This window comes from Pongo pygmaeus, chromosome 1, assembly GCF_028885625.2.
Source record: "Pongo pygmaeus isolate AG05252 chromosome 1, NHGRI_mPonPyg2-v2.0_pri, whole genome shotgun sequence".
NCBI classification, from domain to species: domain Eukaryota; kingdom Metazoa; phylum Chordata; class Mammalia; order Primates; family Hominidae; genus Pongo; species Pongo pygmaeus.
In genome coordinates, this window is record NC_072373.2 from 75702551 (window position 1) to 75730099 (window position 27549).

General features: G+C 35.8%; 1 protein-coding gene across 13 annotated transcripts in view; it reads right to left on the reverse strand.

Annotated features, from left to right (window-relative positions):
* The window catches only part of RABGAP1L (RAB GTPase activating protein 1 like), an 852978-nt gene that overhangs the window by 729340 nt on the left and 96089 nt on the right, over positions 1-27549 (reverse strand). For all 13 annotated transcript variants that reach the window (XM_054449610.2, XM_054449637.2, XM_054449629.2 and 10 more), the window contains 2 exons: positions 20504-20661; positions 18551-18661 (listed from right to left, as the gene is read on the reverse strand). In XM_054449610.2, coding sequence (XP_054305585.1) covers positions 18551-18661; positions 20504-20661 — 269 coding nt within the window. The remainder of the gene's footprint in view (positions 1-18550; positions 18662-20503; positions 20662-27549) is intronic.

Consider the following 27549-nt stretch of genomic DNA (forward strand, 5'->3'; position numbering starts at 1 on the left):
ATAATTATACTCTAGTATTCATAATTTCAACTATATACTGCTATGATCTCTCTCCTATAAATTCTTGTAATAAACACTGTCTACACAAATTAAATAATAATTAATCAAGCAATTCACTGTACTATTTCTTATACTACTGCCCTAAATTCTTGCTAAGGAAGAATAAAAGATTTAATTCTTTTTTAGAAACAAAATTTGGACTCTCTAAAAAGTTAGGTCAATGAGAACAGATTTATCTCACACATCCCTACATACTTTGCTTCAGCTTGCATCTCTAATGGTTTTTTGTTTTAAGAACAATGTTCTAAATTATAGGGTTTAAATTACAAACCCATTATACAGTCACCATAATAAGTTAACAAATACCAAAGTATGTAAAGAAAAAATAATTTCCCCCTTCTCTCAGCCTCCTTAGGAAATAATGCTAACAGTTTGGAAAGTATACTCTCTTTCTTTTTGTTCTTTTTGAAAATTTAAAGGATTTTTTTATTTTTTAAGGCAGAAAAAGATTTTTTTTAATTTTTATTTTTATAGGCATAAAGATTACAAGTGCAGATTTCTTACATGTATACATTATGTAGAGATAAAGTCTGTCTGGGCTTTTAGAGTACCCATCAACCAGAGACTGAACATTGTAACCAATAGGTAATCTTTCAACCTTCACCCCGCTCTCCCACCCTCCTACCTTTTGTAATCTCTGATGTCTATAATAAAAGTTAAAGTTTAATGCCATTTGTTTCTCAAGCACTTCCAGGTGAATGTTAAAACAGATGAAATTTCACATTTTCTTAGCATAATATTTATATATTACATTGTACTGCAAAAGGAGCCTTAGAGGTTTGGATTTTTCTTAAGTAGCAATACTCATCACCTTATTTTGATAATCTTTAATGCATTAATCTTTTCCTGGCCTGAAAAAAAAAAAAAAAGGCCTGCCACCAACCAGCATGACCTTAGAGAAAGCACCTAACCCCCTGGAACTCTGCTCCCTCTTCTAACAAACAGGAAAGGTATAATACATGAACTTTAAGCACTTAAATTACATAATTATTTTCTGTCAAGCTGTATTAGTCATTTTCAAAATTACACTTCATTAAAGCACATCAGGATTCCTATGAAGGCCAGCAAGATCTATTAGGAATAATGTGTCAGAAATTAGATAGATATTATTAGTAACATTAACACCTAATAGGAGTATTAAGTGTTTCACTGGGGAGTTCAAAGCATTCAACAGTCTCTTATTAACTCTATAGATAAGGTAAAAAGCAAATTGCTATCCCACCTATTTTCTCAAGGAGTTTACAGTATAGTGGGGTGGAAAATAAGTAAACAGGCAATTAGAATCTGATATCGTTAGTTCTAAAATACCTGTAAGTACATAATATTAACAAAGTATAGAAGAGACATCCAACATAATTTATAATATAGTGAATAGCTGACTTGACTGAAAAATTGAAATCAACCTCCTGAGAATGAGCTGATGATGCTATTATATCAATTATTATCATAATAATAGATATTGTTTATTGAATGTCTTAACTTTAAGCCAGGCTGTACTATACTGTTACATTTAAATTTCAAAGCAACCTTCATACAACAAACGATAAAACTGATTTTCAAAAACAATGGCTTTGCCCAAAGCCACATAGCTACTAAGTTACAGGACTGGGATTCATGCCCATGTCTATCACTACAAAACTATGTGGTCTTTTACATTACAGCCTGCCAAAGGCTATCAGTAAAAGACTATAAACTCCCTGAGAGACCCTGGGCAAATCACAAACCTCAAAGTCTCACTTTCCACATTTCTAAAGTACAAATACTTGCTTTCATGTTCATTACGTCAATGTAAACTCGACATGAAAAAACTCCTGGCCGGGCGCGGTGGCGCAGTGGCTCACGCCTGTAATCCCAGCACTTTGGGAGGCCGAGGCGGGCGGATCACGAGGTCAGGAGATCAAGACCATCCTGGCTAACAAGATGAAACCCCATCTCTACTAAAAACACAAAAAAATTAGCCGGGTGTGGTGGCGGACACCTGTAGTCCCAGCTACTCGGGAGGCTGAGGCGAGAGAATGGCGTGAACCGGGGAGGCGGAGCTTGTGTGAGCCAAGATTGCAGCACTGCACTCCAGCCTGGGCAACAGAGCAAGACTCCGTCTAAAAAAAAAAAAAAAAAAAGCAAAAAAAAAAAACTCATGGTGAAAGGGCACTGTAAATTATAAAACAGTTGATAATTATAAATCATTATTATAATTACCATTATCATTAAGAAGAGAAAGCTCTGCCTTTCATAGTGGTACTTAGTGTTTACTCAAAATAGAACTTTCAGCAGCTTTTAACACCATGTTAACCTCTAGAACAAATACCAAAAACTCTGTATCACTAATACGGCTTTAGACTTAATTGCAGGAAAAAGTGAGAAAAACAGATGTTGTATTAATGTCCTGCAATATGAAACTAATTTTTTAAAAACTTTTACCTTTAGTCTATCAAATCATTAGGAATTACATATATCTCCATGAAGATAAAAATGGAAGGTAGGGAAGGAGAGAGAGAGGAAAAGAACACAGTCTCTTGCTGTACTAAACTTTTATTATTAAAAATGAAAAAGTGGCCAGGTGCAGTGGCTCATGCCTGTAATCCCAGCACTTTGGGAGGCCAAGGTGGGCAGATCACGAGGTCAGGAGATCGAGACCATCCTGGCTAACACGGTGAAACCTCCGTCTCTACTAAAAACTACAAAAAAAAATTAGCCAGGCGTGGTGGCAGGCACCTGTAATCCCAGCTACCGAGGGGGCTGAGGCAGGAGAATGGCGTGAACCCAGGAGGCAGAGCTTGCAGTGAGCTGAGATTGCGCCACTGCACTCCAGCCTGGGCGACACAGCAAGACTCCGTCTCAAAAAAAAAATGAAAAAGTGACAGCATAATAGAAGGGGAAAAACGAACTGCAAATAAGAAAATCTATAATGCAATCATAGTTTTTCAAAACTTTATGCAAAACACTAAAACTAAATAATTTCATAAAAGTTGGAATCTCAGTCTCCCCAAAGGGGCTAAAGCAAAAAGATAATTGGGTAAATCTTCTATTGTGTCAATGAGACTGTTATTTCCCTTACTAAAAAGACTGAAGTAGAGAAAGATACACAGGTATTTGTCACTATGTACAGTGGTGTGGAACCACAAAAATAACCATATAAGCAAAACTGTATATAAAATGATCATATTTTCAAAGGGAAAAATTATGATTCTTCAGTAACCTTTAAAAATTTTTGTCCAAACTTCAAAAACTCTCTCACTTTCAGTTATAAATGTATAGGACAATTGTTAAAAAGTAAAATTATTGTTTATTTAGCACTTCATTGTTTGAAGCACAAAAATTAAAGTATTTTAATTATTTGAAAAAAACTTAGCAAGAATATATTGAACAGTGCTTGCTGCCTTCTCATATAATTTACAATACGAAGTATCTTTTCTATCTTGGCAAACTGTCATATTCCTTTCCAAGTTTGGATTAGCTTCCAAACTTTATCCTTTGCATGTTCAATGTTGGGAAATATCTCCAAGAGTTCCTTTAATGTGAAAAATTTGCCAGAGTCATTTCCCCTGGAACATTCATCCTTTTCATCACAACCACTTTCCTTATTTATGTTGATAAGTTCATCTTCACAAAGTTCATCTGGCTGCATATCTAGAGTCCACTGAATAGCAACAGTGTCAACACTCCCACAGACAGCTATTTCTCCTACATCTCCATAAGTGTCCTATTCAGATCCTTCAAAGTTACTTCTATAGCGAAGTAAAAGTTTGCTGCTATACTACAGACATAATATTCATTGTTGCTCCCTGAAATGATGCCTTCAACTGCATGCTTTATGTCATATTTCTCCCAAAATTGAGATAAAGAAATTGCATAATCTCCAGTCTCCTTTTAATTACTATTTCCTTTTGATGTGGCATCTAACTTCAATATTTTGGCTGACATGCTAGCAAAACTGATTGGAATTTTTGTTTATTACAGTCTTCAATCCAAAGCAGAAGTATATGCTCCAGTTAAACCATAAGCAGCTTTCTGTTCCTAGTGAAACTTAAACTAAAGGATGTTGGAGTGATTTTATCATTTTTTTAAATTGATCATACTTTTTCAATATGGTTCATATCACTTTATACAGGCCTAGGTCTCATCCTGTCTTCATTTTGCTGTTGCCATTTTCAAATCTTCTAAGACTGTGCATCTTCTAAAATTACATGCAATTTCACTTTCAGCATTATGACTTTTCATTTCTTTGTAGCACTGTTAGCTTTGTTGGCCAATTTCCTCTTTGGATTATCCATTTTTGTAAAATGTCAAATGGATTTATTACCAGAGACAAAGAAGCAACACAACCACATACTTTGCTATCTGTAAATAAAGTGAATAACAGATACACAGTGACCAATCACCAACAGATTTTGGAAGAAGTGACATGATTGGTCACTAATCATGTATGTATATAGTGACTTGTGGACTGAACAGCAGAGTTTGTTATGCAATTACTCTGTTAATATACTATGGTAACAGAAATCTGAACCATGTGTTTGGAAGACTAGTGTTATAACTGAACCACGGTAAGAGAAAATAATGTATACCATAACTACAAAGCAAGGACTGCCTGTATATACACATAGGTTCTAAAGAACTCTAGCCAAGATTTTGCCTTCCGACGGTAGCAGTCTACTCTGATTTTGCAGGTTACCTACTTCTGATTATCACTCAAAAAAGACCAATAGTCTTAAAATCTTAACTGTGGTTGTTGTAATAGTACCACTAATAGTAATAATAGCATGCATTTATTAAGCATTATTGTGAACACTTTACAGTTACCAGCTAATCTTCTCCCCACAATCTTAAGAGGTAAGTTTTATTCACAATTTACAAATTGCAAACTGAAGCACAGAGAAGTTAAATAACTTGACCAAGATCACTGCAAAGCCAAGATTCAAACCCAGATGAGGGTATTCCATAGCTATTTATCCTAAAAATTTCACTCTAGTAACTTCAGTGATATCAGTAATAGGAAGAAGGAGTCTCTCCAGATTTAAAAATTGGTCACGTTTTTCATTCATCAGGTAGGAAATTGTTTTATCTATCTATCTATCTATCTATGTAACTAACTATCTTAGATTTCCTAGAACACTAGGAAAAATCACCAAGAAAAAAAATAACCTAAATAGATCTTATGACTGCCATAGAGCTGCTACCAGTATAGAGAATTTAACATGCAGACAGGCTATAAAAGAAGAATATCTTAGGTCCATTTTTTTTAAATTTTCAACCAATAAATTTCAAAAACAAAAAAAAATACCAGTACAGAGAAAATAACATATAGAAACAAGAATATTTTTAGGTCAATGTTTTTAAAATTTTTCATTGAATAAATTTCAAAAATAAAAACAAAAAAACCCTCCATACCATCCTTAGCAATAATATTCCCATTAATTCTCACATTAATAAAGGGTCAAAATTTAAAATGCAGAATAACTCAAATATGAGTGCTTTCCTTCTTCACTTTTTTTTTTTTTTTTTTTTTGAGACAGGCTCCAGCTCTTGTCACCCAGGCTGGAGTGCAGTGGCACAATCTCAGCTCTGCAACCTCCACCTCCTGATTCAAGCCATCCTCCCACCAAATATGAGTACTTTTACTAACTCCCTTCAAACACAAAATGAGAACTTAGCTACAGTCAGATTTTAAAATATATTAAAAAGAATTATAACAAGAAAACCAATAAATTTCAAAGTCTGACATGGTTTAATTCCTGCTTAAAACATTTAAAATCAATTATTTTGCTTTTCCATTCAGTAAGACTATATAGGACATTCAGATAGTGATACATTATTTGGGCTTTTGCAGATACTAGGTATATGCATCAAAATAAATGGGTGCTAATTTACAAGTATTTTTACAATTGAATATATTTGTAAACACAATTCAAAACATCTAAAAGCATAAAGAAAAGGAATATCTTCCCCTGTATAGCTACAGCTAATTAATAAAAGTCCATTTTTCTCCTTCATAAAGGCTGATTTTGCAGGCTACTGATTCCTGATTATCACTCATAAAACACATGTAGATAGGGTTGAACAAAACATGGGCAAAAAATGATGAATTCAATTTTATGAGAAAATTTACAGCAAAAGTACCTACATTAACTTTTGATAAAATAAGAATACTAGTGATTAGACTTGGAGTTCCTATTTCTTTTTCTCTCGATTGTCATTTCTTTTGTTTTTTTCCTAATTTTTTTCTTTTATCTACAGTCTACATTTTTTCCCATTTCTATTCGTATTTTTTCTTTAATCCTTTTCCTCTAGGGTTTTATCTTTCTTTACATAGTTGGAAGTAGAACTAATATGATTTAATGAAGAATCAGATGTAGCGTGAGAGAAAAAGGAGTTGAAAATGCCAAGTTTTTCATCTACAATAATTGGAAAGATCAAGTTACAAATTTAAAAGACAGAAATTACAGGAGGAACAAGTTTGGGACAGTGTCAAACTTGATTTTTTAGTTTGATTTTTGAACATATTAACTTTGAGATGCCAGATGAAGATCTGAAGTTGTTGAATATAAAAAAGTTTGGAGACCTCAGGTCAGAGATAAACATTTGGAATCATCCAGTTATAGATATATTTAAAGTCATGAGACTGGATGGGCTAATCTAACAAGCAAGTGTGGTAGAAGAAAGACGGCTTAAACAATGCCTTTGAGACGGCAAAATGGAATAAAATATAGTATACAAGTAGAAAATTAGCCTTAAAAGCATGGACATTTCATATTATAAAAGAATTAAGTTTCTTGTAGTACAGTGGAATAATGAAGTAATTCACCTAAATACTTAAAACTTTAAAATTTTAAAAGTAACAGAAATAAAAAGAATGAGTAAATTTATTAAAATATACTGAAAATTTTAAAAATCAAATATTTAAAGCACAATACAAAATTTCACCTATAAGACACATTTAACTTTTAATTAATTGCTTAAAGTTCTACTAAAAAAAAATAACATTTTTAAGTCTTCCTCCCTCTTCCCTTCAAATGATCCAAAGATCTTGAAAAGGGAATAAAACAACTATGCTACTATTACAAATATGGATAAAATATTAGTAACTAAACAATATTTACTAAAGAAATAAAATAATCATATCCTATTTATAGGTACTTAATACTGACCCCTGTAAACATCCCCCAGCCCCCCAAAAAAGAAAGAAAGTCATACAGAAGAGTCAAAGGAAAAGGCTTTAGGAAGAATAGCAAGATGGTCTTGATTCAAATACTTGTGTTGCCAATTATAAGCTAGATTTCATAGCAAGGCAAAATAAAATGCTTTAGCTCCCTACTCCCCATTTAAAAAAAAAAGTAAATAAAAGATAATCTACTTTGCAGGGTTTCTTGCTTTAGTATGAAAAAGGCTGTGCATGGAATGGAAATAAACATATGGTAGAAATAATAGTTGTTTTTTCCTTGCCATTATTGTGACAGTAAAAAGATTATCTAAAATAACCACTTTTCTGTTTTGTTTTTCCGGAAAAATATCAGAAACTTTATGGACTGCTTAATATCATTAGATATTAATTCAATTAGATACTGTAAGTCAGGATTTGATTAGAACAGAAAACACAGTAATTTAAACAGGGAACATTTACTATAAAGAATTATTAACTGTCATAGTAGAGTAACTATAAAGAGAATTCTAACCCTAAAGCTAAGGGAGAGTACCACAAGAAGAACTAACTTGGAAGTTGGGTCCTTTCACCAAAGCTGGTATTCAGACCTCACTGGAGAAGGCAGGATTACAGCCCAATGAATAGGAAAGAAGTTTGCTGGACTGCCCAGGCAAAGCTAGACTACAGACAAGCAGGAAACAACCCTCTGGGCTGCAGCCAGCAAAGGCTGGCAGGCAAGTGGGCAAAGGAAATCAGGGCTTCCAGAGTCAGCTCACTGGCAGGGTGGTACGAGGCCTGGGGCACACAATGTCTGTGTCAGGAGGGCTGTAGGAGGGCCTCACTGAGACAGAACCAAAGCTATGAGCTCACGGAGGGACTGCATGCACTGGGTGCACAGCTGGGTTGAACCAAACATCAGCAAAAGCACAGCATCACTGGATGTCCCTGGATCTTATAATAAGCAAGAGCAAGAAAACAATAAATGTAACACATCAGAAACAAAAGAAACCCCATCTTCCTGCAGTGTCCCTGCAACACCCTCTACTGGCATAATTTAATATTGTGCTTGCTGCAAAGAAGAAATGTTTAAAGCTCCATTAATGCAGATCAGGTAAAAGGACAGATTTGGAGCCAAGGGGTAATAACCTGGTAACTGGATAGGATATGGTTAAAATACCCAATCTTTTCTAATTAGCAGCCAGGCTATATATCCAAATTTCTTAAACCAATAAATTAAATGTTTATATTATAGAAGTATACTGTGATTTATAAAAGGACCCAAAAAGAGCTGCAATAGAGGTCTGCAAATTGTACCAATGCCAGTTTCCTAGCTGTGATACTGTACTATGGTTATGTAAGATGTTACCATAGGGGGAAATGGGGAAGCATACATGGAGCATCTCTATACTATTATTGCAATTTCCTGTGCATCTACAATTACTTCAAACTGGAATTTTTTTTAATGAGCTCCAAAATATCTAGAATCAATCAACTTATGAGAACACATTACAGACAACAATATATGTTTTCAATGCTCATATTTTAAAAGTATTTCTTAAAATACAATGCTAAAAAGGTAATAGTACTACATCCACATTTAATACTTAAACCATGATGCTGCCTCTCCCCACTGGGTGCCAACAGAAGCCAGCAATGAAAAGATGCTGAAAATTCTGTCCTGATTACAAGTTTCAGTTCAAAGGCTGAGAGTCAGATAGAAGCTTCCAATTATCCACTCCCCAAATTATTCACCTGAAAATGCCAATAGCTTTCTATCAATTGTCACATGAAATCATTAACAGAGAATAATGAAAGTACTTTTGTATAAGTAAGTAATACCTGTTTTCCTATGGAAAAAGAAGAGTTATCCTTCTACTGCCTTAAAAGAAAACACAAAAATGACAAGTGAGTAAGCTCACAGGGTAGCTTTTAAAATATTATGCAGAATGTGGGTCATCCCACTAATCTATTCTCATTTTCAGGAAGGGGAGGAATGATATCCTCTAAGAGAAATTATTATAACATCTAAAATTCTTTATTTTGCTGTAAAAGTTCATAAATGTACTAATTCACATAAGAGAATAAAACATCCAAATCAGACTAACATCTAGGCAACTTCGAGATAGTAACTTGAGTTTTTACCTAAATAAAACTGTAACAACTTGCTAAGGCGAAAGTAAAAATAGGTACTAAGTAAATTCAGCAAAAGACCCTCAGAATGGTCTAACATCAAGTTAGAGCAGTCAAAAAATAATAATTCAAATTCTACAGTCCATCAAATTTAGTGATGTCGAATCACACTAAAAAACTGTTTCATGAGAAGAAGAGAGTCCCCGGGTGATTTTTTCAGTACTCCTTGTCTAGGATATCTTTTCCTCAAGAAAATAACACAAGGAAAAGTACTATCAATCACCCATGCTACACGGTATGGTTCTTACCACTTCAGTTTCTCATTATATAGTTTGTGCTGCAAGCCAGCAAGCACAAATTGAAAACTAAAGCAAAATTGCTACCGAAAGAGGCACATCACTGAACTCTCCAAATGATCAAACTACATGATCTGATATGATCAATGCCTTTTAGAAATGATGTTTTTCTAATGTATATATAATGATTGTATCCCCCCAAATCAATGTGAGATAGAAGTGGCTCATGGAAATCCTTCTTTTCCAACAGTGTTGGCCCATGTTACTCACTGCAAATTGTGTGCTTATAACAACTCTAATCATTATATTCTGCTTGCTGTATCACTACTTCATTCTGGTTAGCACAAGTATTAATAGGAGGGCAGACCCCTGAGAACAGAGTGATAGGACAGACACAAAACCTGGTGCCAAAAATCGCTTCCCGATTACCCTTCCCCAAGGCCTGAAACTACCATTATTGGAACCTCTTCGTGTTAAGGAATAATAAAGAGGCCCATTTTCTAAATGTATATGGTATTATTTGTCTTGAATCATTTTATCATGAAATAAGAAGTAATACTTGGCAAAAAAAATCAACTAGACAGAGCACTAATATGGCAAAGACTGAAAAAATTTCCCCTTCTCTTTTCTCACCTTTGGAATATTGAGCATAGCAAACTATTCAAAGCATCCAAGTGGGTGCTAAGTAATAGTGATAGTAATAGTGCATTTAGGTAACAGTGCTAGTAATAATGTATTTTAAACACTATCAAGGCTTTAAAAATACATATCAATGTGTTAGTATGCAAGAAATCTTTTGCAATATTTCTGTATGTGGTGATACCAAAACCCATAATAATGGCAGCTAGTCAGGGAGAGAAATGATCACCATTTCTGTTTTGGGAACACCAGAAGAGCCTGACCTCATGTACACACACTTTAACATCTCAGCTGGAGGCCCTCAATAAGTAAGCTTCGCCCTACTACTCCTCACACATTTCATATACAATGATCTTGCTTTCTCCTCTTAGTTGTTAATGTCAGCTTTCTCTTCTACAAATTGGCTTTTCTCCCAAGGCACTGAGGGTTTGAAATTTCTGAGCAATCACTTGAATGCCCTAACATCTAAGTTCTCACGTTTAAATTCTGATGAAAAGATACCAAAGAATACCAATTCATTTATCTTCAAACTGGCTTAATTTTAAACCTAGTATATAATCAAGATTTAATTGGGTTTAGCCTTTTAAGAGTACACACTCAGAAATCAGATGACCCTGGTTTAAATCCTGGCTCTACCAGTTTCTGGCCAAGTAACCAAAGTTACTTAACCTGATTAAACCTCTGTTTCATCATCTATAAAATGGAGTAATAGGCCAGGCGCGGTGGCTTATGCCTGTAATCCCAGCACTTTGGGAGGCTGAGGTGGGCAGATCACGAGATCAGGAGTTCAAGACCAGCCTGACCAATATGGTGAAACCCCATCTTTACTAAACATACAAAAATTAGCCAGGTGTGGTGGCGCATGCCTGTAGTCCCAGCTACTCGGGAGGCAGAGGCAGAAGAATTGCTTGAACCCAGGAGGCAGAGGTTTCAGTGAGCCAAGATCACCCCACTGCACTCCAGCCTGGGTGACAGAGTAAGACTCTCTCTCAAAAAAAAAAAAAAAAGAAAAAATGCAGTAATAAAAAAAAGAAAAAATGCAGTAATAATAACAGTACCTTCCTCACATGTTAAGGCAAGTTTTTCAATGGCCATCAGATAGTAAGTGTTCATTAAATGTTGGCCATTATTATTGCTCTTTTATATCTAGTTATTAAATAAAGCTTAATATGTGATATCCAATATGGGTAATCAAGAAAAGGAAAAGAATATTAAAAGTTTTCATGACTTGAGAACAGTTTTCATACATTCTCTAAAAAACATAGGATTTTATTGGTGCAATATGTAGTTATTAATTCCATATTACAACAAATTTAGCCAATGCTCTAACTTTATAAAATTTTATATACTTTTTATTGATTTAGTCAAGTATTTAAAAAGAAGCAGTAGAGAGTAAGAATATGTGTTCTAGTACTAGATGTACTTAGTTAAAAATTAATTTTATAGCCTTGGTCAAGTTATGTAACTTTTGTACCTCAGTTTCCTCAACTGAAAAATGAAGATAATAGTACCTATACCTCATAAATACCACCTAGAACAGTGCCTGGCACTGAGAAAGTGCTAAGTAAGGAGTAAGTAGCTAAGTATAAAGCTCCGTATTCCAAGCACTATAGTAGATGCTGGGGGTTCTGGGATAAACAACATAGTGCTTGTTATCAAAAGGGTCAAGACAGACAGCTGCAGTATAATTTGCAAAATATCTAGATATAAACAACCCTTAAACCCTTGGATGCACACAGAAATGGCTTCTTTCATAATACATTTAAAAAAAAAAAAAACAGAATATTGGCCAGGCATGGTGGCTCACACTTGTAATCCCAGCACTTTGGGAGGCTGAGGCAAGAGGATCACTTGAAGCCAGGAGTTTGGGACCAGCCCAGACAACTAAGCGAGACCCCGTCTCTATGAAAAATAAATAAGACAAGATAAAATTAGCCCAGAGTAGTGGTGGGCACCTGTAGTCCCAGCTACTTGGGAGGCTGAGGCAGGAGGATAGCCTGACCCCAGGAGTTCAAGGTTGCAGTGAGCTATGATCACAACACTGCACTCCAGTTTGGGCAACACAGCAAGGTCCTGTCACCAAAAACAAACAAACAAACAAAAACCCAGAATGTTGATAATTTTACATAATTTAAATAATGATTTTAAAAATTTTTTAATGATAAATTTTATTTTCTCGTTCAGAAGATAAGCAAAAATTATGCAATTTGAAGGATTTTCTTTCACACCAATGTTTTTATATTACAAATTAACTTTGTCAGCAGCAGTTATTAAAGATTTGGGTCAGGCACAGTGGCTCACGCCTATAATCCCAGCACTCTGGGAAGCCAAGCACTTTAGGAAGCCAAGTCAAGATCACTTGAACTCAGGAGTTCAAGACCAGCCTGGGCAGCATAGGGAGACCCCCATCTCTCCAAAAAAAAAAATGTTTAATTAGCTAAGAATGATGGCACATGCCTGTAGTCTCAGCTCCTCAGGAGGCTGAGATGGGAGGATCGCTTGAGCCTAGGCAATGAAAGACGCAGTAAGCCATGATCACACCACTGCACTCCAGTCTGGGTGACAGAGTGAGTGAGACTCTGTCTAACAAAAAAGATTCAGAGGTGTTAAGAATTTTCTTGGTAAGGCTGCCACCTGCTGGACTACCTTAAATTCCACTGTTTACAGTCTGATTTAAACATATTAAATACCACATTTAACCCAATGAAATGCAAACATTTCTTTTACCGATATAGAAAAACCCAAGAATTTACTAAATCTTCTGTATCACAGGTAATTTGGTCTGTTATGCTGAACAAAGTATTGTTTAGGGAAGAGTCATTCACCTGAAGAAATCTTAGTCAATTAACATTTGGATGTTTACAGAGATTATCTGACAGAATCAGTGGAAAAGGAAGCAATGAAATTTAACATGGATTCAGTAATTACTGTTGGATTTATGAGTCCATGGTTGCAAGTGTTAGATATTAGCATCAGCAAAATAGTTATGTTAAAATAAAAGCAATGTAATTTAGCCATTCCACAAGTATACATATCTCAAAACATGTACACAATAATACAACTCTTCTGTGTCAATTGAAAAAGAAATAAAACTAATATAGTATTTATGTATTCAAAGTAACTTTAAAAACAATTGTCCTAATGTTTACAAATGTGTACTCGTGTTTTTGGTAAAATATCCAATGTTAGTAGCATATACTGATTCAAAAGGCATTTTCTCTCAACTCAGGCAGTTGACATAATGTGCTCTGGAAAAAATGCCTTAAAATTATTCAAAAAGTAGCTTTAACGATAATGAAGACATCAATATTAAAGATCATGAGAGTCTGATAAAATTGTTTTATGAATATAAGGGTGGGCAAAAAGTAACATTTCTAAGTTATTGTTTTGTGTAATATATTTAAATGTGTGTGCAAATGTTCTACCCAGTTAGCAAAGAACATATATATAATTAGGCATTCAACTATTTCACCTATATTTGTCTAGGTTTCTATATTCAAGTTGATCAAACTTGGAACTTACTGAGAAAAGGAAGGATTGCATTCCTTTACATTTAGGCACAGTTCAGGCATAATATATCACTTAATCATAAAAGTCCAAGATTTTAAAATAACGCTTATTCAAAGTTAAATTAACTCAATACCTAGTACTTCTTTGTCTGTGTTGCTATACACTTGTTAAATTGAAAGATGCTTTGTTATGCTAAAAAGGAAGTGCTCAAAAAAATGATGCAGGCATGTCATAAAGATAGGGTTTGAAGGGGCTCCAACTGGTTGATTCTAGGGCAATTTGTACACCAAAATAATCAGGTACTTCAGTCAATTATATAGTACTGGGGGGAGGAGGTGGGGTTAAATTTAGGAATCTGTATCAATAACAAGTAGTTAAATGGAAGAAAAGGGAAAGCTCTGGTTTACATCAGAATGCCAAGGACTGAATACAAAATGTAGAGAGAAGGCAAGAGTTGAGAAATTAATCATTTTGCAATCATCATAGTACAGCCTAGATCCAACAAGAATCATAAAAGAATGTTAAATTAAGGAGGAAATTTTGATGAGGAGCAGGATATATTTTCGTGGTTGGTTGTTTTGTTTTGTTTTGTTTTGTCGAGACGGAGTCTCCCTCTGTCACAAGGCTGGAGTGCAATGGAGTGATCTTGGCTCACTGCGACCACCACTTCCTAGGTTCAAGTGATTCTCCTGCCTCAGCCTCCCAAGTAGCTGGGACTACTGGCACCCGCCACCACGCCCAGCTAATTTTTGTATTTTTAGTAGAGACGGGGTTTCACCATGTTGGTCAGGATGGTCTCGACCTCTTGACCTCGTGATCTGCCCGCCTCGGCCTCCCAAACTGCTGGGATTACAGGCGTGAGCCACCGCGCCCAGCATATTTTCATGGTCTTAATGTGTTTCCTCACAGACTGCTTACTGGTTGCGAGGAAGAAAAAAAGTAATCATAGAGGGAAGAAATCAGACATCTTAACTATGTAATCAAAATTAACATCATCATCAAGGGACAGATGGCTATCAAGCGCCTCCAGATGTGATACTCTGTGAAGGACACATAACCTATGCAGCAATATATAATCTGAATTTAGTCACAAATATTAAACAAAGCCAAAAATGGGCAATGTTATATTAAAAAGAGGGAAAATGGATGTATTCTCCAAAAACGTCCAAGTCTTAAGAGACAGAGGAAGGCTGTGGAAATGTTCCAGGTTAAAGAAAGCTAAAGACATATGGCAACTCAATGCAATATCTAATCCTAGAATGAATTCTGAACTGGAGGGGGGGAAAGGATATTATTAGGTTAAGTGGCAAAATAGGAAGGCAAATGGCAGGTTAGACTAAAAGTAGTGTATGAATGCTAAATTCACGTATGTTGATAAGTATACTGTGGTGATGTAAGCAATATCCCTATTCTTGGAAAACATACACTAAAGCACTTAGGGGAAAGGGCCACAATGTATTTAACTCACTCTTAAAAGTGTCCAGGAAAACAACTGTGTGTGTATAGGGAGTAGCAGGGAGAAGAGAAAGAGAATGCAAGCTGGGCGCGGTGGCTTATGCCTGTAATCCCAGCACTTTGGGAGGCTGAGGCAGGCAGATCATTTGAGGTCAGGAGTTCGAGACCAGCCTGACCAACATGGTGAAACCCCATCACTACTAAAAATATACAAAATTAGCCAGGTGTTGCAGGGCACACCTGTAATCTCAGCTACACAGAAGGCTGAAGCAGGAGAATAGCTGGAACCCAGGAGGTGGAGGTTGCAGTGAGCCAAGATCAGGCCATGGCACTCCAGCCTGGCTGACAGAGCGAGACTTTGTCTCAAAAAAAGAAAGAGAATGCAAAGCAAATTAGGTAAAATGTCACCAATATCTGAGATTTTGGTAACATTGGTAACACTGAGATATTGGTAACAATCTTGGTAAAGAGTATACAGATCTTCTCTCTACTAGTTTTATTGTTTTTAACTCTTCTGTAAGTTTGAAATTACTTCCAAATAAAAAGTTTAAAACATTGCTATATATAATGCTTACCCCTAAAAACTAAAAGGTTCCTGTATGTAAAATCTAATCATATTCTTTTGGAACTGTAATATTCAACATCAAAAATACCATATCTTCAGCTCTTTTTCATCAATTTTAAGAACGCCATCAATTTTAAGACTCACCATTATTTTTTGTATCTCATGAAAAAAAGGTGACAACTATAATTATAAGATGCCTCTCAAAAGAAGACATTTATGCGGCCAACAAACATATGAAAAAAAGCTCATCATCACTGGTCATCAGAGAAATGCAAATCAAAACCACAATGAGATACCATCTCACGCCAGTTATAATGGCAATCATTAAAAAGTCAAGAAACAACAGATGCTGGAGAGAATGTGGAGAAATAGGAACACTTTTACACTGCTGGCAGGAGTGCAAATTAGTTCAACCATTGTGGAAGACAGTGTGGTGATTCCTCAAAGATCTGGAACCAGAAATACCATTTGACCCAGCAATCCTATTACTGCATATATACCTGAAGGATTATAAATCATTCTACTATAAAGACACATGTACACATATGTTTACTGCAGCACTACTCACAATAGCAAAGACTTGGAACCAACCCAAATGTCCATCAATGACAGATTGGATAAAGAAAATGTGGCACATATACACCACGGAATACTATGCAGCCATAAAAAAGAATGAGTTCATGTCCTTTGCAGGGACATAGATGAAGCTGGAAACCATCATTCTCAGCAAACTAACACAGGAACAGAAAACCAAACACCACATGTTCTCACCCATAAGTGGGAGCTGAACGATGAGAACACATGGACACAGGGAGGGTAACATCACACACCGGGGCCTGTCAGGGTTCGGGGACAAGGGAAGGGAGAGCATTAGGACAAGTAGGTAATGTATGTGGGGCTTAAAACCTAGATGACGGGCTGATGGGTACAGTAAACCACCATGGCACAGGTATACCTATGTAACAAACCTGCATGTTCTGCACATGTATCCCAGAACTTAAAGTATTAAAAAATGCCATCAATTATAAGACAAACTACAATTTCAGAGATGTTCAATATGAAAACACATGCATCTTAAAATTTATAAAAGATGGTTTTTACATATGGCCAAACTTTGCAAGCAATTAAAAACACATGCATGCATCACTGTACCAAGATGCTGAATAACACTTTTCCTGTTGCCTGGCAGGATTCAAAGATGGGAACAAAGTGGAACTAGATAGCCTACCTTCTAAAAAAAAAATTGCAGATAATTGGGGGCCAGATACCTTCTCCTATATTTAAGAGGAACAGAAGTGGCCATGATGCCATCAGCCAGTGCCTCAATTGCCTCCCACCCTCATCCCAGTCTAGAGACTGGAGGGAAGACAGAGGGAATCTATTTATTATTGGAATTTTATTTCCAATAGCACAGATTCCCTAGAATAAGACATAGTATACAGCAGTCTTGATGAAGAGGCTTTTATTTCTCTTCAGCATCACCAACTTCCCTTGCTCCTTGAAGCCAAATAGGCATCTGTATTTCCAGTTTTTGCCACTAAAAATAATACTTCAAAGTTAAATTAATAAACATCCTTTGTTGTTTGACTGAAGTACTGATTGACTTCAGTACTGACTGATAATTGACTGAAGTACCTAATTATTTTGTTGTTCAGACTGCCCAAGAAGTAACCAGTTGAAGCCCCTTCAAACCCTATCTTTATGATATGTCCCCATCATTTTTTTGAGCACTTCCTTTTTGGCATAACAAAGCAACTTTCAATTTAACAAATATGTAGCAACAAAGACAAAGAAGTACTAGGTATTGAATTAACTTTGAATTAAGTTTATTAATAAACATCCTTACAAATGTCCTTAAATAGTGATACTTTTATTTCCAATAGCACAAATTCCCTAGAATAAGACTTATGTGTCCAATTATAGGTATTTTTAAAATCTTTATATATGTTCCCTAATTGGTTTTCAAAAAGGACATACATACATTTTACATTTCCATTAACAGTATGAGAATTCCCTTTTCCCCATACCCCCACCATCACTACATATTTTTGCAATCTGATATCTTAAGGTTACTATAATTCGCATTTCCCTATCTTTTTGTGAGTCAGGACCTCTTTACATATGTTTCTTAGCCATCCAATAGCTTTCCTCTGATCTATTTATACTCTGACCTGTTTTTCTCCTCTGCTTTCTGCCAATTGTTAAGAAATTCATGTATATTGTAGACATTACCTTTTCCTGTCATCTACATTACGAATATTTTTTCCAGAACTATCATTTCTTATTGACTTTATTTATATCTTTTGTCCTACCATTCCTTTGTTTTCTGAATAGTTTTCCTGTGAATTGACACACAAGTGTATGTGTATGTATTTATATATTTTAAAAATATGTATCTATCTTTTAAAGTTTCTGAAATTCCAGCAGCTAAGCGGAAGAGTAATCGAAAGTGACTAAAAAGTTAAAAGTATTTATGCTGTATGTAAATAAGGAACAAGAAAAAAAGATGTGAACAAACCCAGTTGTAGCAGTTATGACTGAAAAACTAAAGCCATTTCATGTTTACTTACCCCAGCAATTGAGATTTTCAATGAACCAGTTACATCTAACTTAAAGTAGAGAAAGTATTATTAATTATCCTAATTTTTAATTGGAGAAAATGAAGTATAGTGAAAAGCCACACTGAGCAATGCATCTGAGACAGTAACAATGTCAATATAAGTTTTTGGTAGCATTTAGGAGCAAGCTGCTTACCTTTCAATAGCTAATTCTTTGTTAGAAAGTTGCTGCACTGTAATCACAACCTTCTTCTCTATTCCTTGCTTTAATTTGAAATAAAATTTATCTCTATCCTTAGGCACAGGGCTGAAATATTCAAAAGGAATAGGAATTACCAATAATCTAATAAAATGATAAAATAACCTATTCCAAAGTTAGAACAAAACAACAAAGTATTTAAGCAACAACACCCTTATTCTTAAGATATACTAAACTCTCACCCTGCCACAGGCAGCAAACTATAAATTTTATTTGACTATAAATTTTATAGTCAGCAACACAGTCACTATTAATTTTTAAATTGAGTTTACAAGAGCCTTATATTTTGTCTGCTAACCAAAGTTAAAAGCAAGATCTTAAAAAAGACAACATGGCCAAGTGCGGTGGCTTACGCCTGTAATCCCAGCACTTGGGGAGGCCAAGGCAGGCTGATCACTTGAGATCAAGAGTTTGAGGCCAGCCTGGCCAACATGGTGAAACCCCATCTCTACTAAAAATACAAAAATTAGCTGAGTGGTGGTGCATGCTTGTAGTCCCAGCTACTTGGGAGGCTGAGGCAGGAAAATTGGTTGAACCCACGAGGCAGAGGCTGCAGTGAGCCAAGATTGCACCGCTGCACTCTTGCCTGGGTGACAGAGCAAGACTCTGTCTCCAAAAAAAAAAAAAAAAAAATGACAACATGATAAATTTCAGTTTTAAAACAAATGTAGGAATAATGTTTACTTAAAGTTGTTAAGACTGTCACATGTCTGGTTTAGCTGGTTGGGTGGTCATAAGTGCCTGTAAAACAGTGAAATCCAAAGCAAAGGAAGTGAGAAGAGCATACTTTTAGACACACAGAATTTGAGATGACTGTGACGTATCCATGAATATATAAATAAAAGATGGACAAAGAGATACATAACAGAGACAAGTTAATCAAATTCTAGCCTAGGCTAGACTATTCTTACAAATTAATTCATTAAAACAATCAATGTATAAAATACGGCTTGTCTTATCTAAAAAGAAAAAATATCTTGAGCAACTTTGACATGACCTCAATTTCTATGTCTGTAAAACTACAGATAAAATACCTAGCTAGCAACTACTCTTCGAATTAAAGGCACAGCTAAGGAACAAAGTTGAGCATTAAATAATATAACTGTTTCCTATTAACTGTCTATATCTGAACTGGAGGAAAACATTCTAAATATACAAAAAAAAAAAAGGTTAATTAAGTGGTGGTCAAACCATATATTATCAGTTACTGTTAAAAACAATTTTGATTAGAACATTTAACATAAAGAAAAAAAAAGGTATATATATACAATTGTGTAAAAATTCCCCTAGAAATAAACAAAGGGAACAGACCAAATGTTAAAAGCGACTGTGGCTGACAAGATCATAGTTTTTATTCTACTTTTATTATTTTACTAAATTTTCTATAGTATCAGATGATTTTCTTAAATCATTAAGAAAATAAGTATCTGACCAGGCGCGGTGGCTCAGACCTATAATCCCAGCACTTTGGGAGGCCAAGGAAGGCAGATCACCTGAGGTCAGGAGTTCAAGACAAGCCTGGCCAACGTGGTAAAACCCTGTCTCTCCTAAAAATACAAAAATTAGCCAGGCATGGTGGCAGGCGCCTGTAATCCCAGCTACTTAGGAGGCCAAGGCAGGAGAATCACTGGAACCCAGGAGGCAGAGAGGGCAGTGAGTCGAGATCGTGCCATTGCACACTCCAGCCTGGGTGACAAGAGCGAAACTCCATCTCAAAAAAAAAAGGAAAGAAATATTGACAAGCACAAGAATAAAAAATATTAATTCACCAGCCAAATATTTATCAGTTTGAGGCTTTATGCCAACACTGTATAGTTTCTTGAAACTTTACATGCGCCTATATTATACTCCAGACACAATGCTGATTTTTAATCTTTCCAAATACCTCACCTAAAGTTTCCTTTTCCATCATCTTCTTTTACCTCCAAGGAGACACTGAAGGTAAACACATCACTGTCGGGGGTAGGAATAACTGAGTCTTTAACATCAGACACTTGTCTGGAGGAACGTTTGAATGCTGTACAGAAACTGTACAAAATTCTGCTTACCTAAAAGAATAAAAAAGGAAATACCATTAGGCAAAGGTTTTAATTGCATTCTGATATCCTTCTCTCCTAACTCTTGAATCTATAATTTTCCATGACAATTTTCTTTAGCAGAATATATATATTTTTTATATATAGTCTAAGTATTTATCAGTTGTTTAGATATTACAACATTTTCATCACCTGTGCATTAAAAAAAGAGGGAGTAAACAACTGTAGATGGTAAATGTAGACCATCCAAACTCTAAATTATTACAACCTAAAAACTATCATCAATGTGAAGTCCAAGAAGGGAAATATTGCAGAAATATTGCTTAAGAAGTAAATTAACAGAATTTTTTACTTTGAAATAAACAATGGGGTACAATTCACTTCATGGAAACAAGTTCAAATCTGAGGAGGGTTTTCAAATATATACAGATAAAGTTCAACAGTAAGCACCACCAGCATACATACTGGAGACCAGAAGAGAACTATGATTTAGGAGCTGCAACTAGGATCTGAGCATCTTAAAAATGAAGAAGGGCAAGAGGGCCGGGCACAGTGGCTCCACGCCTGTAATCCCAGCACTTTGGAAGGCCAAGGCAGGCAGATCACAAGGTCAGGAGTTCAAGACCAGACTGGCCAGCATGGTGAAACCCCATCTTTACTAAAAATACAAAAAATTAGCAGGGCATGGTGGTGCACACCTGTAATCCTAGCTATTTGGGAGGCTAAAGCAGAACTGCTTGAACCTGGCAGGTGGAGGTTGCAGTGAGCCATTGTACCACTGCACTCCAGCCTGGGCGACAGAGCAAGATTCTGTCTGCAAAAAAAGAAAAGAAAGAAAGAAGGAATTCCTTTTACTTTAAAAAAAAAAAAAGCTATCTTTCATATATTTGTTTGCTTCTCACAACTCTGACATTTAAATGTGGTGATAAAGATATTGAACTAATTCAAGTTCACAAAATAAACTGTATTTATTTATAGATATTTCTAGGCTTCAAAATATACAAGAAATTGAATGTATCCTAAGATAATTTACTAAAATGATGTTGGTATCTGAATCTTCCCAACACTCTCTCACAAACAAGGTTTTAGCCAAGTCTCCAAGCTTTCTCTTCACTTCCCTCAGCCTCTGGGGCTAGATACAGAACCATAGAATAAAGCAAATACTGGCTTTAGCAATACAGTCAGCAACATAAAGAGCTACCAGTATTTTTACTCAATGTTGTTGTGCTATAAGTGTTGGGTTCCCAGAATGAATGCTGAAATGGTCTTATTCTTATCTATTCTATTGGTATTAGGCCACTCTAGTGACTACTTTTATACATACATACATACATATATATGTATATACATATGTGTGTGTATTTGTGTGTATAGGTCATATTCTTTCCTTAAAGTGAAGAAGTATTCTAAATCCAACACTTCTCTAGAAGTTATTCTACTTCTTGGTTCCAAAAGAAGCATCAGACCATCACAAACTTGTGAGCTTGAAGCACCAAAGATTCTCCAAATCTCTCAGCCCACGCATAAGTTGACAATGAAAACAAGGTGAAATGTGAAGGGTTAAAAAAATATTTTCAATATGTCACATTGGGAAGTACAGATAAGAATTCTGTGAACATTAATAAATCCTTCACTTTAGATAAAGTGAATTCAAAGTACTTGTTGAACTGTATTAGTCTAGGAATACAATATTTGTAACTTGCTTGAAACAGGAATACTTCCTATAACAGAAGAGTCTGTTAAAGTATGAGGTCTTTTGTTTTCCTTTGTTTTATTCACATATTCTGCCACATTTTCTTGTACAAGCACACACAGTCTAACACATTCAAAAACTTCCGATTGCCACATTTATACCCATTAATCAATGATTACCCTAAAGTGCCTTCTCAATGCCAAATTAACAGTTTAACTTTTAACAACTATACAGAAATCCTACCTGCCGGTCTAAAGTTCAACTTCTGCAGTAGCACCACATTTATATCATAATGTTCCTAAAACTTCTTCATTATTTTACCATACTATCCCCATTTTAATCTTATATGAGTAAAAATAAAAAAAGCAGCACAGGATTGATGCTAATAAGAACTGTAGGCCTCAAAACTTACAGAATTAAGACAATAATAAACTCATTCATTCAACAAATATTATTTGAGCACCTTCTGTATACCAAGTATTAGTCTAGGTGCCAGAAATACAAGAGAGAACATACAGCCTGTACTCCAGCAAATGTTAAGTTGAATGTGCTTGGGGATGGATGAGAGGAAATCATTAGATAAGCTAAAAGCAGAAAGGTTCAGCCTCAGCTGGATACTTACTGGATTTAGCCCAATAATTCAAGTGTTTATAGAGGAAAACAGAACCAAACAATATGCTAGAAATATGTCATTGAAGACTATGCCTACAAGGTCAAGTGTGAATAGAGATTTTAAACTACTTTTAGTTATCTGGGTATTCTCCACTTCCTACTCCTAAATGAAATATAAAGTCTACTGTTTGATTTTTATACATTTAACTTCAGTGTATATTTAGTTTTGTTTTAAGGAGCAGGGAGTTTAATAGGCAAGAAAGAAGGACAAAGAAAAAAGCAGCTCCCCTATACAGAGACAGACAGACAGGGGCTCCAAAGCCAAGAGACAGAACACCACCTGCCATGGATACTAACCAGGTATATATGCAGAGGCTGGAGGAGGTGATGTCTGATTTGCATAGGGCTCATGGCATGGGTTTGACTAGGCATGCAATTCACGTAGCAGGCAGAAAAAGCTGGCCCTCCCACCCTAGCTTTTAATGTGCAAATGCAGGGCACCATGATGCTCTCCACACGCAAGGATATGTGTGGGCAGCCATGTTGCCAGGAACATGTGGGGCAAGGGCAAGAAGGCCCTGGGAATTGCCATGTTGGGTGGACCCAGTTTCTAATGGCTGGCATTTGTATATTATAGGTTGCTGGCCGGGCTCTAAGAGCTGGGGCTTTAAGAAACTTTTCCAGAGATGCTTTAAAAAATGAAAATTTCCCAAGGACCCCTTTTCATCTCTATATGTCTAAAATAATTTCTTAATAACTCCTACAACATTCCCCACTGTGGAGATGCCATACTAACTGCTGTTAAGGGGTTTTGGGCCACGACTCTTTCTGGCTACTCCTGGACTTAAGCGTATTTTTAAGAAACCACTGTATGTGAAAACAGGAGAACACCTGTATGTAATTTTGTATACATTGGTAGTTAAACCCCAGCCATATTTATACTTTTTTCCCCTTTCCCATCTCTTCTTTTTCACATTCTTTATGTCAGATCAGCCAGCTTGTCACATCAGAAGGCCATATTAAAAAAAGTCAAAGAACTTGGCAAATTCTAAAGCATCTGGCAAGGCTTCAAGAAATTCTTTATAGAAAGGTTAAGTGTATGGAGCTGAGCCAGAGTGATAGAGAATGATGGAGAAAAAAAAAATCAGACTCCATCTATCTCTCTTTTGGAGAAAGAACACGACAGTACATTAACTTCATTAACAGCAATCAAATTGCATTTAATACTATGTCTTACAAGCTGCCATTTCTACCAAAAGAGTTAAAATAAATTGTGAATTCTAGAGTCTGTGAATAAGCTGAAACAGTAATCCAAGAATTAACAAGATAAACTTCAGAAACAATGACTATCAGCATCTTAGAACAAACTGGATAACCAATTACAGTTGCCCTTTGGTACCCATGGGGAATTGTTTCCAGGACCCCCCAAAACTCCCAGATACCAAAATCCATAGATGTTTAAGTCCCTTATATAAAACTGTGTAATATTCCATATAGCCTACACACATCTTTCCATATACTTTAATCTCTAGATTACTTATAATACCTAATAGAATATAAATGCTACGTGAATGGTTTTTATACTGTATCTTTTAGGGACTAATGACAAGGAAAAAAAGCTATAGATATTCAGTAGAGATGAAACCATATATTTTTATCAAATATTTTAAAGCCATGGTTAGTTGACTCCATGGATGTAGAATCCACAAATATAGTGGGCTAACTGTACATCAAGAAAGGAAATTAAAAACACATTCCATGGCAAACACTTCAATATATGTCACACTTATTAAAACACATACACACACAAATAGTCTTGAATGGGCATTTCTTTGCAGAAGGAAAAGGTTTATTGATAAATAATACAATCTTTCTCCAGAAAACAGTATCTATAGAAAATACTAAACACAAAACTGTGTATCTGTCTGTTTGTTGCTGTTGCTTTTGAAGAGGCAGGGAGGAGAGCACATGTAGATATCTGGAATGGAGATACACCAAAATCTTAACTGCGGCAGAATTTTAAGCACCTTTTCTTTTTTATTTCAATATTTTCCAAATTCTCAAATATGTATTACATCTTAAAAGTCCAAACACTGTTATTAAGTAACAAAGGTATTTATTTAAAATAAATAACATAGCTAGTTTCTCCAAGATTAAGTCTTTTCATTAATACTGGTGAAAGATAACTCACTCTTTTGGAAACACCATGTATCAAGAAAATGTTCACCCAAGGCCAGGCATGGTGGCTCACACCTGTAATCCCAGCACTTTCGGATGCTGAGGCAGGTGGATCACTTGAGGTCAGGAGTTCAAGACCAGCCTGGCCAACATGGTGAAACACCGTCTCTACTAAAAACGCAAAAATTAGCCAGGCATGGTGGCGTGCGCCTGTAATCCCAGCTACTCAGGAGGCTGAGGCAGAAGAATCATTTGAACCCAGGAGGTGGAGATCATAGTGAGCCGAGATAGCGCCACGGCACTCCAGCCTGGGAGACAGAGTGAGACTCCGCCTCAAAAAAAAAAAAAAAAAAAAGTTCACCCAAGAAATAAATGTGAAAAATCATTCTATGAAAGGCACCTTGAAAGGTATGTATTAAAATTTTTAAAACAACTAGCTCAAATACATTATTCATGGGAAGGAGCTAAAATAAGAGGCACATTACCAGGAAACTTTTCAAAACTCATAAAAATCAATTGATTTAAGGAAAACACTAACAAGATAACTTCTGAATTATCTTCCAAAATGAGGCATTTAGCTAACATACCAATTAAATAAATACTTGCTTAGAAATGATATTTTCCACTGGGTGCGGTGGCTCACGCCTGTAATCCCAGCACTTTGGGAAGCCCAGGCAGGTGGATCACCTGAGGTCAGGAGTTTGAGAGCAGCCTGACCAACATGGTGCAACCCTGTCTCTACTAAAAATACAAAATTATCCAGGTGTGGTGATGCATGCTTGTAATCCCAACTACTTGGGAGGCTGAGGCTGGAGAATCACTTGAACCCAAGAGGTGGAGGTTGCAGTAAGCCGAGTCACGCCATTGCACTCCAGCCTTGACAACAAGAGTGAAACTCCATCTCAAAGAAAAAGAAAAAGAAATTTTCCCATGCAAGGAACAGGTTTTCTTTTATACAGTGTCATATCTGCAACCCCCCAAAAAAAACAATGCAATAAGAATAAATATCTTCCCAATGATGCCCTTGATATTTATCAAGAAGTATCTCTGAATGCCTTTAACACCAGATGACAAAAAACATGCTTCTATAATGTAACACTCAGAGTTTCTAATACTGAATAGTATCCTAAAACACACAAATATCATCAAAATCTGCTTTGAATAGAATGGTTACACTGGCTAGTAGAAATAAAATCTTAAAAAGACTCAATTAACACTTTAAAGGTATCTTTTGAAAGTTTTATATAATGTATCCACAAAGATGTGACAAGAACAGGTGCCTCCTTGTATATTTTTCACTACACTTTCTGATACCTTGCTTGGTCTGCAATTCTTCAGCAGAAGCCTAGCATATCATTCTCCTTATACAAAGATCATTGACCTCAAGATACTTCTGGTTGGATTGTCCAACTTTTTTGCCATAGATTATTGAAATCTACTCCAGCACGGTCCTGCAGAAGCACATCCAAGTCTTGCAAGTCAAATGTGTCCTAACCCTTCTGTAGGACCTCCTAATCCTTGTGTCACAGGTGTCCAAGAGGGCCATCACCCTCACTGGGATTCCCTTCTACCACTGTTGATGCCTGAAGTTTGCGGGATTTTATAGTGAAATAAGCATCACAGTGACAGTAGTGGCAGCCATGCTACTACTCCTGCTTCAGAAATCTTCCTTTAATGACAAACCTCTTCAGCTCTCATCCACAAACTCTGCGAAAAAATAAAAATAAAAATAAAAAAAATAAATTTGTGGCATTGCTGCACAGTACATACTTAAGCAGTAAGAATGTTTGTCACCCGGTTCCTGAACTATCTGCCAACTGTTTGTGCCCATCAAGAGGGACTCAAATATTAACGACTAAAGGTGTTTATCAAAGAACAGAAAACGTCTGGGAACCAGACAACCGGATGACCAGTAAATGTAACTAGAAGACTGCAGATTAATTAAAAGCATAATTATTTTTTAGGGCAGAGAGGAAGATGTTGGACATCTTCTGTAAAAGGGTCAGGTAAAATACAAAATGTAAATGGAATGCAAGCTATGTTACCAATAAATCCCTTTATAAAACATAACTAAAATACAAAAATCCACATTTGTGTTTTATAATATGTAAGCAACAGGAAAGTTGTTACTGAAAACTGTATGGCTCTTCAAAGTCAAAGACTTCAACTTAAAACCCAGCTCTATCACCCAGTCTCTTAGCCACAGGATAAACAAAGGGTAACCAAACAATTTATCATCCAAACCACAACACTTTTGAGAATAAAAATGAGGGTATTAGTAATAACCTGGACAATAAGCATAAAATAGAACTGCTCCAGGCAAAGAGAAACATAAAGTCACTTGTCTAATATGTCCAACCTGGTCATGGGCTGTTATGAGTATCAAATGAATGCTTAGCACAGTGCCTGGCATAAGC